Below are 20,357 nucleotides of genomic sequence, written 5' to 3' on the forward strand. Positions count from 1 at the left end.
GATATGTGGTCAAGAGGTAAGAAATACTAGAGATACGCAGTTTGTTTAATTTAATAATTCCTGCAAAGCAAGGGACGCGTCGTACGGACCACGTGTAACCTGCTTGTAGAAATGCTATCAATCTGCTATGCTCCCCACACTGGCACAAACCCATGGCAGAATGATAGATCAACTTGGCCACGAGGAAGATAGGCTCTATTGAATTTTATTTTAGATAACTCTAGCAGTATAATACCTGTCTCACCCACTAGGGGGACCCCTAACTCTATCACAGATCTTGTCACATGTCATGATGAATGTCACAGTGATATAATCCTTAGATGATATGAGATATTACTGTGACTTGGGTTAAATACAATGCCTCACACCTGATAGAACATATAACTTCAATATTATATGAACAGGCACCCCAACAACCATCATATGGAGCCCAGATATTAGTAGTGACAAACAAGTCAATACATGAAACCTCCCTATTCAACTAATTTTCACCTCTTCTACCTCAAACGCTCATCAAACATTACAGTGTACTGTGCCCAATGCTTAACCATACTGCATGTAAATCTGGAGAAAAGGGTGTGCTTACTAGACCCCCACATGTAGACATGTCATACATGCACACAAGCCTGGGATACCCTTCCTAGAATAAAATATATACATCTACTTCTGTAGTCAGGAGACATAGAATATTGGGTGTTATTACCTAGAGGAGTAGATGACCTTCTCCATCACCACCTGAAAAACACACACTAAATACTGCATAGATCCTCAAGACTTTGAGACACTGTATACCTGATATTAAATTGAGAATATCATATATAAGAGCTGAAAACTTCCAACAGAGCAAATGTCAATAGCTGCCTCAATAGGATTTGGACATGGAACCAGTTCTGAGTTCCATGTTTTATTGTTATGGGCTAATACGAGCATGCACTATTGACATGCAAGGTTGACTCCGCCTCCGGGATCTACACCGTTATTATATGATCAAGGTTGTTTATAACCCCTGGTTATAACCGCTTAAATCCACATTTAGGGGACATATGTCCTAAATAAACAGTGCACACCACTAACTCTGTGCTACTTGCCTTCGAGACGGTTATGTTAAAACTTTTTTCTTACTTTTGTTCAACTTTACTGTTCCAACTCCAGACCACAATGTTAACTCCTTCATAAACCCAAGTTTTGTGTTCTCTTTTTCGGACCACAAGAACCCAACCCATCCACAAAGTGACCTCCCACACTCCCACCAGAGTCATCTTTTGACACTTTTGTCTTTCTCATAAACAAGAGTGTCTACGGGCCCTAACACCCGTTACCCCAACTAGGGCCGAGACTCACGCGAGGTGTCTGTTGGTGCTCCATACGGACTCCTCTCTACCACCCTCCCTTCCTCCCCCTCATATCACTTATCCACCCCACCCTCCCCTCCCCCCCCCCCCCCTTTTTTTTTTTTTTTTTCTTTCACCTCTCTTCTCTCTTCTCTCGCCTCCCCAACCCCCAACAATGGCCTATGCATTCCTAGGCAAATCTCCCACATTAATTTCACACAACATTAATGGACTTAACATTCCAGAGAAACGCACTAAATTTTTGAAAGAAATCAGGAAAACTAAACCTTTAATCATATACCTACAAGAAACCCACTTTAAAGGTCAAAATATCCCTAAAATAACTGACAATCTATACACTGTAGCCTACCACGCAACTAACCCCAACGCCAAGACAAAAGGGGTTTCAATATTAATTAATAAGAATGCCCCCTTTTCCCTCAAACAAACCTTGACTGATCAAGAGGGAAGGTACATCTTTTTGAAAGGAACATGGGAAGACACCCCTGTCACACTTGCTAATGTATATTTCCCCAATAGAAAGCACATTACTTTTTGCAAGAAAATCATCTCTGAATTAAAGTGTTTTGCTGAGGGATGTGTGCTTCTAGGAGGCGACTTTAACGTCCCCCTCTCCCCCCTACAAGATACTTCCACCGGTCACACTCATGTAACCTACAAGATCCTAAAGAAAATAAAAGCCCAACTACCATCACTGTCATTGGTAGACTCTTGGAGGTCCTCACACCCCACAGATAGGGACTATTCCTACTACTCTGCCCCTCACAAGAGGTACTCAAGACTTGATCTAATATTCATCACCCAAAGAGATTTACTCAAACTAGCTAGAGCAGAGATAGGCATCATTTCCATATCAGACCATGCCCCAGTTGCACTCTCTGTTAATTTTGTAACAACTAAGACCAGGGGTTTCAATTGGAGACTGAATGCTGCCCTGCTAACCGACCTAACAATACGGGACAGCATACAAGACTCTATAAGAAACTACTTTGAAGAGAATGGGGAACTAGATACGAACCCGCTGAACAATTGGGAAGCCCACAAGGCCGTAATCAGGGGAGACCTCATCAAATGGGGATCTATTAGGAAAAGAGAAAGAGATAAAGAGATTGCCTCGCTCTCCAGCAAGATAGCCCAATTAGAACTACAACATAAAAAAAACCTTTCATCCCAAGTAGAGGAGGAACTTGCTGACAGAAGGAAAGCTTTGGCACAACTGCTCAACTTACAGACGCAAAAATCCCTCCTATTTAAAAAAAACATTTTTTACGAACATGGTGATAAGAGTGGCAGATACTTAGCTAGGGCACTTAAAGACACGATTGCAACAATTCGCATTCAAGCCATTAGAAACAAGCAAGGCACTCTCGAACATGACCCTGAACGTATTGCAACACTCTTTCACGAATTTTACTCAAAACTATACAATCTTCCCCCACAACACAGACCTGCCAATGTTACAACCCCAAGAGAAGTACATATCACAGAGTTCTTACGAGAAAGTAACATGCCCTCCATACGTAAAGAGGACATAGAACTTCTAGAGAACCCAATCACACTAATTGAACTACAGGAAGCTATAAAATCACTAAAAGAAAGTAAAAGCCCAGGCCCCGACGGGTTCACATCACAATATTACAAAACATACTTACAAATAATTTCAACCCCCTTGGTCAGAGCTTTAAACCACCTAGCCAAAAACGATCACAACTCTACCTCATTGCTCACAGCACACATAGCTGTAATACCCAAGCCAGATAAAGACCATACAGAATGCGCCAACTTCAGGCCTATTTCCCTATTGAACATAGACATTAAGTTACTAGCGAAAATACTTGCAAATAGATTAAAACCACTCCTCTCCAAGTGATCGGCCCAGAACAAGTGGGCTTTATGCCCGGCCGGGAAGCGAGAGATAACATCTCCAAAGCTCTGAGTCTAATCCACTATGCCAAAAATTCGGGAATCAAGGGCCTTCTCCTGTCTACAGACGCGGAGAAGGCCTTTGATAGAGTCTCATGGGACTATATGAAGGCCACTTGCTCACACATAGGTCTGGAGAGCAACATGCTTAGTTGGATTGGCGCACTATATACTAACCCCAGGGCTCTGGTAAAGGTTAATAACACTCTCTCAAAACCAATAACAATCACAAACGGCACCCGCCAGGGATGTCCCTTATCCCCACTTTTATTTATCTTATCCTTAGAACCCCTAATTAGAACAATAAATAATTCTCGTGACATCAGAGGTTTCACAATACAAGATAGAGAGTATAAAATTGCTGCCTACGCAGACGACCTATTGTTCTTTGTTTCTAAACCGCATATATCCATGCCCAACATCCTCAAAATTTTCAATAACTTCGGATATATTTCCAACTTCAAAATAAATAACAATAAGTCGGAAGCACTCAATCTGACCCTTGAAACTAGAGAATACGATTTATTAAAAAGTAATCACAATTTTAAATGGGAACAAAAAAAACTCAAATATTTAGGAATAAAATTGACCCCTACAATAGATGGAATTTTCTCAGCAAATTTCACCCCTCTCCTGCAATCCATTTCCAAGGACCTACAAAGATGGTCCCCCAAGTTGTTCAGCTGGTTCGGCAGGGCCTCTATTCTGAAGATGACGATTCTTCCAAGATTACTATATTTTTTTAATGCTTTACCCATAAAAATACATGCCTCCTTCTTTACAAAATTACGCAGTGCTCAACTGAAATTCCTTTGGGCGGGCAAGAAACCAAGACTTAACTTCTCACAACTCACACAACCCAAACAAAAAGGTGGAATAGGCCTCCCAGATTTTAAGAAGTATTACATCGCAGCACATGTCACCAGACTTATTGATTGGCACTGTCACCAATCGACTAAAGACTGGGTTCAACTAGAGCTAACACAAGATACCAGCACACTTGCTTTCCATCCCTGGTCTAATACTTCAAAATCCAAAAATAAGAGTACTCACCCGCTAATAGCTGCGACAATGTCAGTATGGCACAGTGTAGCCCTGTCCCACAATTTAGCCTCAATACCGGGACCACTAACCCCAATAACTGACAATCCAGACTTCCCTCCAGGCCAAGGTATAATTATACCTAAATCTGTGTTGCCCACAAAAAAGCTACTTGCCACACACTGTCTCACCGGTAATAAAATCAAGACCATAGACACTCTGAAAAATGAGCTGGGGGGGGTCGTTCCCGGGATTCTGGTTCTATCTACAAATCCAGAATTTCTTGATAAATAGTAAACACAAATCAGAATATGGGAAAAAACCTACCCAATTGGAGCAAATTTGCCTCTCAGGAGCCCAGATCCTAAAAACGACCTCTCTTGCCTATTCATGGCTTTTCCAGACACAGGAACAGGCGCAAAATAAACATAAAGGCCAATGGGAAAGGGAACTAAACACCACACTGAGTGACGATCAATGGGAAAGAGCAAGTATTTTCGCCCACAAGTGTTCATTAAGCACGAAGTTCCAAGAAATATCCTACAAGGTCTTAACTCAGTGGTACATAACTCCCTCAAAAATCAGAAAATGGTCGCCGACAACCTCAGACACCTGTTGGCGGTGCAAGAAAGATGTGGGCACTTTCTTACACACCTGGTGGTCCTGCCCACCGATAGCTGATTTCTGGTCCCGAGTTATAAGATGCATCAAATCAATCACAGACACGAGTATCATACTAGATGCTGCAGCCTGCCTTATCCATGCTAACCACCTCTCGATTAGCAGCTACAAAAAGTCCCTCACAAGACACCTGCTGACGGCTGCGAAAACTTTAATCCCATTACACTGGAAATCCTCCAAATGCCCATCCATTAAAGATCGGTTAGACAGAGTGCAATATATGCACAAAATGGACGAATTAATAGCCATGAAGAGAGAAAACGCTACAAATTTCCACAAAATCTGGCAACCCTGGGTGTTATTTAAGTATACCAATGACTACCAACTGTTGTTAACATGAATAAACAGAATGTTACTCTTATCACACAATGATATGACTACACATGTACCTGTATATAAAAGTGCGGCAGATATAATATCAATCCTCCTGACAAACCAATGTACTGTTTAATATATAGACCAGCTTTGCATCCTGATAAATGATACACTCCTTCCCTCCCCCCCCCCTTTTTTCTTTTTTTTTTTTTTTCTTTTTCCTTCTCCTCCTCTCCTCCTCTCCCCCCACCTTTTCTCACCCCTCCCTCCCTTCACCCCCCATCCTCTAACCCCTCCTCCCCTCTCCAACCTCATACTCTGAAATGCACATATACGAATAGAATAATTACTACCAGATCTTGTCCGAAACCCCATTGCTAATACAAAATTCTTTTCTCTGTATAATGTTTATTATTCTGGACATCTAACGTCAATATTCTGTATGATGTAATTTGTAATCATTTCTTGTACATTAATAAACCTGATTGTGAAAAAAAAAAAAAAAAAGAAACGCTATTGTGTCATGCAAAAAAAAAACTTTATTATAAAACAGATGAATCGTAAAGCTGCATATAGAGGTATGATGGGTTGTGCCCAGATTGCTTCAAAATATTTATATCGTCAAATATATCTAAAAATAAGAATAAGTATGATAACAATAGAAAGTCTTTATAATATTGTCAAGAAGCAGCAGTCATTGGAAGTAAAACCAAATTAAACACATGCTCACCTAGAAGGTAATATGCACATGAATTCACCTATACTGGGATCCTAGGTCAATGGAAACAGGCATCCACTACAATCCACCACTAAAGTAGAAGCAGGGGGCATGCAGTAAGTTTAAAATGTAAAGATATACATGTATCCCGGGGGTTAAAACAAACCCCCATTTACACATACCATCCAGTTGATCCTCAAAAAAATCCAGAATAAATAGCTGGCAGAGCGACTATGTCACTCAGCCCCTCTATGTATATCTGCATACACATATGGGGCTCCTCCTGGCACCAGTTACACTGCCACAATGGCGTTTGACGTGACCGGGCCCAGCCCTGAAGTGCACAATGTCTCAAATCGGTCACTTTTGTATCCGAAGATGCACCACCCAAAAGACACAGAGTAGAGGAACCCCCTACGGATCACCCCCTTCCTTCAGAGCCGTATACCTGCCGGGAAAAAAAACAAAACTAGGCCATTGCACAAAAAGCAGCGCAATGAGTGGGCAAAGCCAAAAACGGCCATGATGGAACAGGGTAGGAAGTGCACCCCCACCTTCTAATTTAGGGATAGATTGTAGTGGATGCCTGTTTCCATTGATGTAGGATCACATTATAGGTGTATTCATGTGGATATTACCTTTAAGGTGAGCACTAGAATTATATGTTTGATTTGGGTTTACTTCGAATGACAGTGCTGCTTCTTGACAATATTATAAAGGCTTTCTATTGTTATCATATTTGTCCTTATTTTTAGATATCTTTGATGATATAAATATTTTGAAGCAATATTGCACAACCCATTATACCTCTATATACAGTTTTGTGATTCATCTATTTTAATAGGTAAAGCTTTTTGCATGACACGATAGCATTTCTTTGTAAAACCCTTGTGTGCATCTATGTGTTTAAAATAAAAGCAAATTACTTATTTATTTTCTCAGTGTGCTGTGGTCATGCTTGAAAATACTATTGAGGTCCCCTGAGTAGATCCATACACTGACTGCTACGGCATGTCAGATACAAAACTTTTAGCTTTATTAAATACTCTTGGTAGCTTAGTTTTACAGCACTATTATGACCCTTTTGATTTACTTTTTGCGTATTGGGTTCCCATGCCCGCTGGGAAAGACCTCTTCTATGGGCTGTGCCCATGGCCACGTCATGGGTAAGATGACAAGTGGGAAACATCACTACACAGGATATACATTCATGTTCTATATTGTCTTATTACTTGAGGATTATATGATGTTATGACTAATATGTTTTCTCTCTCTATTCATAGTTTGACATTGGTGATCACTCTAAAAAAATGTGCATATAATACAAAAAAGCTCCTGAAGAATTGGTGTTTCCTTCTGCAAAACATGTCGAGCAATTAATATACATATGGTACATTTTCCAGTGTCACCACAACCATTTAGAGACATTGTATTATTCCATGTCTCTCTTTTTTACATTTATGTATTGTGAATGTAATACAAATGATATTTTTTACTTATCGTTTGTATACCAAGCTTTTGTATGGTACCATAAAAGTAAATATTAGCCTCCCTAAAATCCTTCCTATTACTTGAAGGTACCCACCTTTAGATATTGATATTATGAAAAAAAAACATTGTCCCATCTTTGACTGCTTTGTATACTAGAATTAAAGATGTAGAATTAATGGAAAAATGGACAGCTAGACTCTATGACAAATTAGAGGCTCACAATCTGGTTTGGGAATTATGGCACCTCAAAGAAGATCCACTGTAAAGGATACCCTCTGTCTTTAACTCTGGCTGCTAGGTCCTCACTGAGGCTTTTGAAATGCTGCAATAGTTATTCTTTCCTTTCCCCACTCCCCCCTCTCTGTTTTCTTTTCATTTCTCTTTTTTTTCCTACCCGTTTGTTATAGCTTTTGCTATCTTATTTTATACATATTTTCTTTAATTTTAAATTATCTTGTACTTCAGTTGATAGGCTCCAATACTGTTACAGTGTTGAGGCTTCTTTTGTTATTTGAATGCTGTCACACTGCTAGCTCTAAGTCATTATTACTTGCTTTAAATCAGTGGTTCTCAACCTGGGGGTCAAATGATGATTTGCCAGGGGTCACCAAATCCTGGGCTGCTCCTGAAGCCTGCACCACTTTCCCACTCTTTTTGCGGTCTCCACTACAGTTCTCAGACCAGCAGATGACTTTGATCAAGAGCATCTAAGTTGGCAGATCAGAACTCCCCCCAGCATTGCCACTCACCCCACCCCCCCACCAAAAAGTAAGAGAAGGAATAAAAATAGAGAATACATGGAAGAGAGAGGAAAAGAGGGGAAGGAAGAAAGAAAAAGGGAGAGAAAGGATTAGAGAAAGAACAAGAAAGACAGCTAGAGAGTGGGATGGGGGGGGGAAAAACAAGAAATTAGGATAGAGAGATAGAGTGGCACATCCTAAAATGTACCATATCAGGTTTTAATACTGTACGAGTGGAGGTGACTCAAGGAACGCTAAATTTCCATGGGTTAGGGGCACAAGTTGCTTGTCTTGCCTTGGGTGCTGACAACCCAAGCTACGGAAATTATTTTACTGTTAGGGGTCCCCACAACTTGGGAAATTTTATCAAGGGGTCACGGCACTAGAACGGTTGAGAACCACTGCTCTAAATGATACACTTTAGTGTCCCTCAATGATGTACTGTACCTCTGTCATTGCTGGGGTTTCTTTATTTATTTTGATAATTGTCATGATTCTTGGAATGCCAAGGTATTTCTCCTTTGATTCTATTACACAGTGGTGGGTCCTCCATCCTGTCTTAAGGCTAACCCCTTCCAGATGGCTCCATGGTCTGGAAGGAAGGCATTGTTCTGTGTTTGACCGTTTGTTTGTTTATGTACTTTAATTATCTCCTGGGACTTCTCTGTGTCATTACACATATCAGTCTTCCTATTAAAGCTATAGGACCAATCCCCACTGACCCTGTTTCAAGTCCTCATTTGCATGGCCAAGAGGACCTAAGTGAGTATTAGAGTGTACATTTCAATTGACCAATAGGAAAGTAGGTTGTTTGGGTGGGATGTTCAAACTGCTATGTATAAAAGTGTGTTGTGTGCATCAAAAAAAAGGGGAGATTCCTGTTTGAACTTACATACAGCCTGCCTGGTGTTTGTTCTGAGCTATCACAACTGGATTCGAACGGCACATAGCTGGTAGCTAGTTCGAATCCCGGAGCATCCGATGACCGAACCATCAGATGTTGTGATCTGCAATCTGATTCAATAGCAGCAGAGGAGTGGCGGGAGAGTGGAACCAAGTGAGCAGAGGCTTGTTACAATAATGTTTGCCAAAGTGTTTTTTCAGTAATGCTTAGCATAACAAATATCTGTTCTGTATACGGTATATCTTTGTGCTTTCTAAAAAAAAAAAATCTGCTAACATTTTCCAGCTTTGACAAAATCAACCAATGTATCTTTCAATTATAAAAAGGAGCTCAAAAAGTAGTGTGCATACAAAACTGGGCCTTCTTTTAAAATGTCCAGCTCAGTGTTGATGGGCACCTGCCTCTTCGGGAGGCATATTATTAAAATGAAGGACCCAGTAGTGGACCTTTTGATGTGGAGATAGCAGCCCAAATGCCTGGTGTGCCTTCTAGAAATACAAAGACATCCTTAGAACATGTGGATTTCTTTGTATTCTCTTACTTAAAACACAGACTTCAAAGAAGATGTAGCATAAAGTGTAAGGTATTATTTTTACTTGCAATAGCTTAGCAATCTGTTCATTACATAGACTGCAAAACATTTTGGAGCATTGCAGATACCCATGTATTTGATAAGAGGAATAATATATATTCTTCAAATAATATTAATAATAATAATAGTAATAATAATAATAATAATAATTAGAATTATGTGTTGTAATGAGGCATTACATTACATTTACTAGGTACAAAGGTACATAATATTTATGCTGCAGATTTGTCACTTATAAGTAACATGAGTAAAGCTCATACTGTACCTTGTACCACTTGATTTCTGGCTCTCTGTATGGCATAATGAAATCTTCTATTTCTGGGCACAAGATCTCTTTGCTTTTGCTCAGCTCAGCTTTTTCAAAGTATTTCATCTTGGAGTTATAACAGAATCCGGTATCGTTGTCCCCTACTGTCAGGGATATAGAAACTTTCATGCAGTAAGTAGAATTCCTGTAAAAATATAAAAAACAGAATCTAAGCCTCTTTTAAGTGAACAGAGTGCATCCCGTATCCTAACTTTACAAGTTAGCATTTATATTGGTACCAATGTCAGCGATGCCTGAAGGGGTAGAAAGAACATAAGATGAATGAAGATATTTCATAGCTGGATAAATAATTCATCCTAAATGTAAAACTATGTGCAATATTGTCAAGATGGTTTACGTGCCATCCTTGGCTATTAATACCTAAGCAACAAGGCTTTGCAAGTGATTACAGCTGTACGAGAACAACGGCCTATTTTTAAAACCAACAGATGCAAATAATTCCAGTGAAACAATAGCATCCGCTTCTGCAAACGAGATTAATTAGCATTAACTAAGATTTTAAAAGGACATAGTGTTCATTTCTTTGAGTGGATTAAGAAGTGACTTTCATTTCATAAGTTGGCTTTTGTACAGTTGGTATATATTACTATCTGTTTCCCTAGGTGACCTTTCAGTTTTTCTATTCTATTTTTTTCCATTTCTTCCCAGTTAACTTAACTTTTATTTTGGATTACTGTCTACCCTTCATCTTTTCTTTGACATTATGATTATATTTATTTTTTTTCTTTTCATTTGAATTTTAATGCCTAAAAAAATTAATTGCAACACCATTTGTGATCTGCAGCAAACGGTCCTTTAGGCCTCGTACACACGATAGGTTAACCAGAGGACAACGGTCTGACGGACCATTTTCATCGGTCAAAACCGATCGTGTGTGGGCCCCATAGGTTATTTAAACTTCGGTTAAAAAAATGAAAACTTGCTTTAAAATGTAACCAATGGATTGCTAACCGATAGGTCAAAACCGATCGTTAGTATGCAAAACCATCGGTTAAAAACATGCGCATGCTCAGAATAAAGTCGATGCATGCTTGGAAGCATTGAACTTCTTTTTTTTCAGCACGTCGTGTGTACGAGGCTTTAGACAACAAAAGGTTTAATAATAGGGACTTAAAACTTGACAAAACGTATAATTAAAAAGAAGAACAATTCTGACATTGTATGAGGCCTTAGACTACATTTGACCCTTGCTGATCTTTTATGTACAGGAAAACCTCATATTTTTCTTAACCACTTCAGCCCTGGAAGATTTGGCTGCCCAATTTTTTGCGATATGGCACCGCGTCGACTTAACTGACAATTGCGCGGTTGTTCAATGTTGTACCCAAACAAAATTGACATCCTTTTTTTTCCACAAACAGAGCTTTCTTTTGGTGGTATTTTATCACCTCTGCAGTTTTAAATTTTTGTGCTATAAACAAAAGAAGAGCGACAAATTTGAAAAAAAAAAACACAGTATCTTTTACTTTTTGCTATAATAAATATCCCAATTTATTTATTTTTTCCTCAGTTTTGGCCGATATATATTCTTCTACATACATATGTTAAAAAATAATTGATTGGTTTACGCAAAAGTTATAGCGTCTACAAAATAGGGGGTAGTTTTATAGAATTGTTATTATACATTTTTTTAGGAATGGGGGCAATCTGCAATTTTTATCAGGACTGTGACATTATGGCAGACACATCGGACACTTTTGACACATTTTTGGGGCCATTGGCATTTATACAGCGATCAGTGCTATAACAATGCACTGATTACTGTAAAAATGTCACTGACAGAGAAGGGGTTAACACTAGGGGGTGATCAAGGGGTTAAATGTGTTCCCTAATGTGTGTTCTAACGGAAGGGGGGTGGGTGGGACTGACTAGGGGAAGAGATTGATTAGTGTTCATACATTGCATGAACACACGTTCTGAGCCGAGCAATCACGGGTGCTCCAAGGACGGGCTTCGGACAAACATGTCCAACGCCGTTGGCGTCTTAATGAGCTGGCGTACAGCTACGCCGGCTCGAGCAGGGGGGCAGCCTTCCACAGTATAATGGTTAAAGGAGGTCTATACACTTTCTTTTTTTATAACATCAGAATAGCAATACAAACAATAGCTTTTTCTAGCAGTCCAATATAAGCCTACCTGAAAAATCTCATTTCAAATTTTAAGTTCTGCCTATCTCCTTGCCCATCTCACAACTTCCTGGGTTCCCTGCATGCTTTACAGCTTATCTGCTATTTACTTTAAATGTCTTTCTTTACTTGCGCTACAAAAACGATTCATATTTTGGTTTACATCTTTCATGAACTACCGTATTTATCGGCGTATACCGCGCACTTTTTTGCCCTTAAAATCAGGGCAAAATCGTGGGTGCGTGATATACACTGATACTCGCTTCCCCAGCTGTGTTTGAACCACTGCGCCGACATATACCGAGCGCAGTACACTCGGGTATACTCGGGCAGGCTCGGCTCCACTCGTGGTCACATCCTGTGCGTCCTGTACGTCCTTTACGCGAGAGGAGCCGAGCCTGTCCGAGTATACCCGAATGTACTGCGCTCGGTATATGTCGGCGGAGTGGTTCAAACACAGCGCGGGAAGCGGGGATTCGACTTGGAGACAGCACGGGGGGACACCACGATGGCCGCAGAAGGACGCCGGACCGGACAAGGCCACCGATGGACGCCCTTGCAAGACACCAAAACTGTAAGTATTAAACTTTTTATTTCAAGGAATTTCAGGGCTACATTAGGGGTGCGCGCTATACGCCAGAGCGCGTAATAGGGCGATAAATACGGTATGTAATGTTTATCACTATTAATTTATGCTGATATGTGGACTGAGGTCTAAAGGCAATCTTTGTGAATTCTGTGAGTCAGTAGTGTCTTCTCATAGGGCATAGTGAATATTTGTTACAGAATTGACCTATAAATACTTCAAATGCTTGCACCTGCTAGAAATCACGGACATCACAGGGATTACTTAATCAAATGGGTGGGAATATCAGTGACATCACTGGTCATATTTGGACAATGACATTTACCAAATTTGGACATGGTCATATTTGGTAAATTATGTCACCACCATCCCAGTCTCTTCCCCTATATAGATGATGACAGTTCTGGGAGCTGGTATTTAGAGAGCTAAATTGGCATACTAACCAGCCCAGGCATTTCCTATATATTCATGTATATACAGTTAACCACCTCTATACAAGTCAATGGAATTTTAGAGTGAATGCTTAGTTTCCACTTCTCAAATGCAAGCCATTTTTCTAAAGTACTTGATAGCATGCTGCACTTTACTTATTTCTATGCCTGGTACACAAGCACACCATCACATACAGAAAATGTAATATTTTTTTCTACTAAAACTGTTTTTACAGCCACCAATCAATTTCAAACATTGCCTGTAAGTTTAAACTCTATTCAAGATTTATAAAAAAAACAACAAAACAAAAGTCGACAGCACAGGTTTTGGGAAACAGGCCTACCTCCAACACATGTACTGTAAGTGGCTCTTTCTACACTTGGTTACATAAAATGACAATGATAAACTGATTGGACTTTCTCATTTTAGCCTAGTTGCAATGAATATTGTATAGCATTACCAGGTACAATCCATAACCCAAACTGTTTTTATATATTTTAGGATAGAGTATGGAATGGTTAAAACCACTGCCAGATTATTATTATTTTTGCCTTTTTTGTCCCACCGGGGAGAAGTACCTGCACTTCCTGTCCCATAGATACAACAGTAGATACAGAGAAATAATGGTGATTCTCACTACTGGAACACAGACAACAACACAAATATCCCAGAGGTTCTGACCTTTCCCTACTCTACGTGTGGCTTTATAACACCTAAACTGATTTTTCTAAATCACTTCCTAATCCTTCAGTACACATATAAGTGGTTAAAAGAATGGTGTAGCAAAATATTGCTCAATTGCTATCGTTTTTATAATAACACAAAATATTGTCCAAAACACATATTACAAGAAAATAACTTAATCTATACTTTCTACATTATAGTCTTCAATTTTGTAAGCATGAGAAGCTGCTAAATTGCCAAAAGTTTCCTAAGTTCAATTTCTAACAAAATAGACCCATAAATGTACCTCACCATTTAAAGTTTGTCAGGTTTGCTATTTTGTGTTCTGGGACATAAACTGTATCCAGACATGATTAATTTGTACTGAAGACACTATGTGGTCTGATTCAGAATATGGAAGCCTGGACCCTCTGCATGAGAGCTGCATAAAAGACTGAAATTTTCTCAAACTGTTCTCTAAATTCACCTGACCCCTAATAGGTTGAAAGTGGAACCTGCTGAGAGTAATAAGGCATTTTACTGTACTCCTTCTTATTCTAAAAGATCTGTGAACTGACTGTAGATTAACCATAGCTCGGAACTGAATGTTCTCATATTGAGATTAAACTCATCTCTGCTAGCTGATTTTATACAAATATCAGACATTCGTATTAACTCTTGAAACAAAAGAGAAGATGGGGGGCCGTGATAATCAACCTGGGCCCAAACACTCAGAGGTAGTTTATCATTGTCCCTTAATTTGAAGGATGATTCACCTGCAGCAATCATTTTGAAAACTGGGCATTCAACACATATACAGTATATATATATATATATATATATATATATATATATATATATATATATATATATATATCAAATATGTATACACATTGGCCCAGATTCTTGTACACTGGGCGTATCTCTGCGGCGGCGTAACGTATCCGATTTACGTTACGCCGCCGCAAGTTTTTCAGGCAAGTGCTTTATTCACAAAGCACTTGCCTGTAAAGTTGCGGTGGCATAGCGTAAATCACCCGGCGGAATTCAAATTTGCCGGGTAGGGAGCGTGTATCATTTAAATGAAGCACGCCCCCGCATCGAACAAACTGCGCATGCGCCGTCCGTAAAATATCCCAGTGTGCATTGCTCCAAATGACGTTGCAAGGACGTCATTGATTTCGACGTGAACGTAAATGACGTCCAGCCCCATTCACGGACGACTTACGCAAACAACGTAACTTTTTAAAATTTTGACGCATTGAATTACGCCGGCGTATCTATAGATACGCCACGTAAATTCAAAGCTGCGCTGGCGTATCTTCTTTCTGTATTCAGAAAGCAAGATACGCCGACATTAGCCTAAGATCCGACTGGCGTAAGTCTCTTACACCGTCGTATCTTAGGGTGCATATTTACGCTGGCCGCTAGGTGGCGCTTCCGTCGTAGAATATGCAAATGACCTAGATACGCCGATTCACAAATTTACGTACGCACGGCACTATTTTTTTACATTGTTTACGTTAGGCTTTTTCGGCGTAAGGTTGCTCCTGCTATTATGAGGCGTACGCAATGTTAAGTATGGACGTCGTTCCCACGTCGTATTTTGAATTTTTTACGTTGTTTGTGTAAGTCATTCGCAAATAAGGCTGGACGTAATTTACGTTCACATCGAAACCAATGGCGTCCTTTCAGCGTACTTTAGAGAAATGCACACTGGGAAATTCCACGGACGGCACATGCGCCGTTCGGGAAAAACGTCAATCACGTTGGGTCACCAAGAATTAACATAAAACACGCCCCCTCATCCTCATTTGAATTACGCGCGCTTACGCCAGCCCCATTTACGATACGCCACCGTAACTTAGGAGGCAAGTGCTTTGTGAATACAGCACTTGCCTTTCTAACTTACGGCGGAGTAGCGTAAATACGAAACGCTGCGCCGCCGTAACAATGCGCGCCCCTACCTGAATCTAGCCCGTTGATTTTTTCCATGACATGAAAAATGGTCGTGTGTACGCGGCTTCAGAAAGAGCTGACATGCAGGGAAGTATACAATTTTTCTGTTTTTGTCTATATTTATATATATTTTTTATATTTTTTATTTATATATATATATATATATATATATATATATATATATATATATATATATATATATATATATACCATAACCTGAATTCATATTTATTTTGTTTTACAATAGCTTACGTATGAGTCATGCCACAAGTGACTAGGAATAAATAACATGATTCGTTCCCTATAGACATCAAGTTCACTGTAAAAATATGGCATATCCTTAAAATTCATTGTTATTCTCTCATTATAATTCTTCCAAAACATATGCAAGTAAACTCACATTTTTTCATGAATGCCTGACTTACACACATATCATGTTTCTTTTTCTTACTGACATCAAGATCTATATTAACCAGATATATTTTGTTTTCAAGGCATTTGGTTTTGTGCCCCTTTTTATGTGCATGCACTTACTGCTTAACGCATTATTAGATTTATGTGTGCTTTGAACTGATTTTTACAATGAAGCTTTTTAAGGTAGGTTCCACTCATACATGTCATGTTGTGAAAGGAGAAATGACAATGTTTGCAAGGTTATGCAAATGTGTTATCTCTTCCTCCACCTCTACTGACTGCATTGATATTATGATGGATTTCATGATGTACAATGCATCTAATTATTATACAGCGCTGAAAGTGCATGCCAAGCTGTAAAGTGAAGATACAATTTTGCAGGCATAATGAATCCCTGCATTTGTGCATAGCATGAAATCTAATTTTAGTCCTTAAAATGTGCAGTGAAAAAAAAGGTGACTTGCTCACATCCAGGAAGCCCAGATTCAGATTCAACCACTTCAAAGAAGTGACATTACAACTGTCATTGTTGTGTTAAAAAAAGCATTTGGTCATTCTCGTAGCTTCACAGATTCAGGCCTTATGAGTCACACAATTAACTTACACATGAACAAACTGCATTCTTTCTTGCAACTAAATCATATATTTTGATGAAAAATATGCTTTTTATCAATATACCACAGATGTGACAACTATGACCATTATTTATCTAAAACTATTTAATTGTGTACCCTAAATAATGACTTCAAACCTACTTAGCAAATTATTCTTGCATTTCTTTTATTTAGTTGGTGTCAATTTGACTCTCTTTGAAAGGATAAATATAATATTTTTTTCTCTAAAGATATAAACATATTGATCAATTTATATATTAAATATAACATACTGTAAGTATAAATGGCTGTAATTGAAGCATAACTAGAATGACATTGAACTCAATGCTGTGCATTCATACCACACTTCTTCTGAATGGGGTTCCTGCAATAAATGGGTATTCTTCACCAGACAAGAGAGTTTGAAAGGGTAAGGCCCCATACACACGAGAGGATTTATCCGCAGATACGGTCCAGCGGACCGTATCCGCGGATAAATCCTCTCGAGGATTTCAGAAGATTTCTATGCGATGGCGTGTACACACCATCGCATTGAAATCTGCGCTGAAATCCTCTGCAGATGACGTGTCGCGCCGTCGCCGCTATTATGACGCGGCGACGGGCGCGACGCTGTCATATAAGGAATTCCACGCATGCGTCAAATCATTACGACGCGTGCGGGGAATCCCTTTGGACGGATGGATCCGGTAAGTCTGTACAGACGAGCGGATCCATCCGTTGGAATGGATTCCAGCAGATGGATTTGTTGAGCATGTCAGCAAATATCCATCTGCTGGAAATCCATCCCAGGGGAGATTTATCTGCGGATAAAGATCCGCTGGCGTGTACACACCATAGGATCTATCCGCAGAAACCCATTTGATGGGATTTATCTGCGGATAGATTCTATGGTGTGTATGGGGCCTTAGATGTCTGTGGGTTTGACTTACTAAAGCAAGTGAATATTAACTTAACTTAATAATCACTTGCCGCCTGCCTGACAGCGATGTGTTTGCAGATGGGCAGCCACGCTAGACAAAGCAACATACCGATATGTTGCTGCCTACTTCTGGGTTTAAAGCGTGTGCATACTCGCCCCTCGCCCAGCTCTCACTGTGTGCACAATTGTCAGCAAGTCCCAGGGTCAGCTAATGACACCACCTGGTGGCACCACTAGGTGACTCTGCCATGTGACCCCGCCTTTACCTTGCAGTCAATGAAGGTGGAACTTTTTTTTGTTCTTGATGATTGACAATTGATTTACATCAAGGTTTTTTTTTATCTTTTAATTGTCAAAAACTGTCTCCGTGTTTTTATTACTTTTTGACACTCTTTTGGTAAATGGGTAGGGGTACCATGTACCCCATACTCATTCACATGGGGAGGGGGCTGGGATCTGGGCCCCCCTCTTTCTTAAAGGGGGTTTCCAGATTCCGATAAGCAGACCTCCACAGCCACAGCCCAGGGTTGTGGGGAAGAGATCTTTGTCCCCATCAACATTAGGACAAGGTGCTTTGGGATGGGCTTTATTAAAATCACTTCTCCTGAAAAAATTATTGTTTTTAAAAAAAGTGTTGCATCAATACTTGTCCCACAGGGCAGTATCCAGGCCCCCATGCCCCTTTTATGGCCAATTATTTGCCTTTAAAATAGGCACTTTTGATTTTTCAAGTTTGGCTCCCATAGACTTCAATGGGGTTCAGACTTTTCCCCTGTTCGGGAGTTCTTCTGTGAACTGAACAGGGGGGTGTTGGGTCCATCCCTAATGGCCGACCTAAATGTTTAGGTAAGAAAGGTTCATGTTTTAGAGGGCGCCATAATGTAGGGAATATGTTCTACTTTCTTTACAGTGCACACTGACACTCTATGCCAGAAGCTTCGCAAAGAAACCTAGCAGAGCATTCCTTCCAAGCAAACCTATTAGGACAAACAAAAGCCTAATGTGTAGATAATAGGCAATAAAACACTGTCAGCGGACAACAGTTACAATCTTCCATGTGATATATCTATATATTTTTATAGTAGTCTATAAAAACAAAGTTCTAGCTTTGTTGCCTTCAGAAATGTGTTCCTTATATACCTATGCTGTAGCTACCACCACTACAAATGAAAGTATTTAAATATTAGTAGAGATAGGGGGGAAAAATAGCATACCCATTAAGTAACCGCATTTTCCACTATGATGAGATGATAGTAGGTGTAATTCATGAATATAATGAGAAACAAAAGCATATTAGAATTTACAGCGATCACTGGCCTGTGGCTCGTTTGATTGTGTCTCTATTGATGTTTAAATTATACAATTATATGGATATATTTAATATGGTGGATGTCAAAGATCATTTCATTTGAACTTGCAATAAATTATTACAGTACCTTGGGTCAGACAAATGAAACCAAATGAAGATAAATGTGGCCATATCTGAAATATTATAATACATATTTTGAATAAGTCTTTTTTTTTTATAAATTAGTGGAGTTCCGTTGTATACATTAATATCAGGAGCAACACTCTTGTGTTTCAATAATAATTTTGAGTTGCTAAATACATTTAAACACTGTCAAACTATGATGACCTACAACATTTGATGCATTTATATATAGGTGTTGTATTTTTACAGTTTAACTTGTACTCAGATACAGTGAAAAAGTTAACTTTCATGTGAAAATCCAATTTGGTTAACCTTTTCATTTCAGCAGAATGATGGACAAATTAACAGAACTAAGCCAAGCATTATAATATAGTGGTAGACACTTTGCTTTTTGGATCTGTTGAGCAATCTTAAATTTTGTGTGCATGCATGCTTGTATTAAATTGTTTTCTATTTTGGAAAACAAAATAAGAAAATAAAAGATACCAAAATTCAAAAATCTCAGAAGGTAAATATTAAACACACAACCATGAATTACTATTCAGACAGAATTATAGTAAAAAAAATCAAAAAATAGTGTTGAGACCCATGGGAGATCCTGTCTCCAGGGAAAAATGATTCCCCTTTACTTTTGAGCTCTCCCTATCTACTACTTCCTACCTATTACAGCTGCTAATCAGTGACACAAGTAAATCAACAAATGTGAAAGCCCCCCCCACCGACAGAACACAATAGGGCAGATCCACATACATCTGCGCCGGGCGCAGCGTATCTAAGATACACTACGCCGCTGTAACTTACTTTGCTTTGATTTGAATCCACAACGAATCCACGCCATAAGTTACGGCGGCGTAGTGTATCTCTCGCGGCGTAAGGGCGCGGAATTCAAATGGCTGTGATGGGGGCGTGTTTTATGTTAATACGTCGTGACCTGACGTAATCAAAGTTTTTTTTTAACTGCGCATGTGCCGTCCCTGGGGGTATCCCACTGCGATTGCTCTAAATTAAAACCGGAACCAGCCAATGCTTACGACGGTGACGTCATTCTACGCAAAGTCCTATTCGCAAACGACTTACGCAAACGACGCAAAAAATTCAAAATTGTACGCGGGAAGGACAGTTATACT

General features: G+C 39.5%; 1 protein-coding gene across 1 annotated transcript in view; it reads right to left on the reverse strand.

Annotated features, from left to right (window-relative positions):
• Positions 1-20,357, reverse strand: part of IL1RAPL1 (interleukin 1 receptor accessory protein like 1) — a 1,739,707-nt gene that overhangs the window by 630,843 nt on the left and 1,088,507 nt on the right. The window contains exon 4 of the mRNA XM_040338202.1: positions 10,023-10,209. Within this exon, the coding sequence (XP_040194136.1) occupies positions 10,023-10,209 (187 nt within the window). The remainder of the gene's footprint in view (positions 1-10,022; positions 10,210-20,357) is intronic.

The sequence above is a fragment of the Rana temporaria genome, chromosome 2 (assembly GCF_905171775.1).
Source record: "Rana temporaria chromosome 2, aRanTem1.1, whole genome shotgun sequence".
NCBI classification, from domain to species: Eukaryota; Metazoa; Chordata; class Amphibia; order Anura; family Ranidae; genus Rana; species Rana temporaria.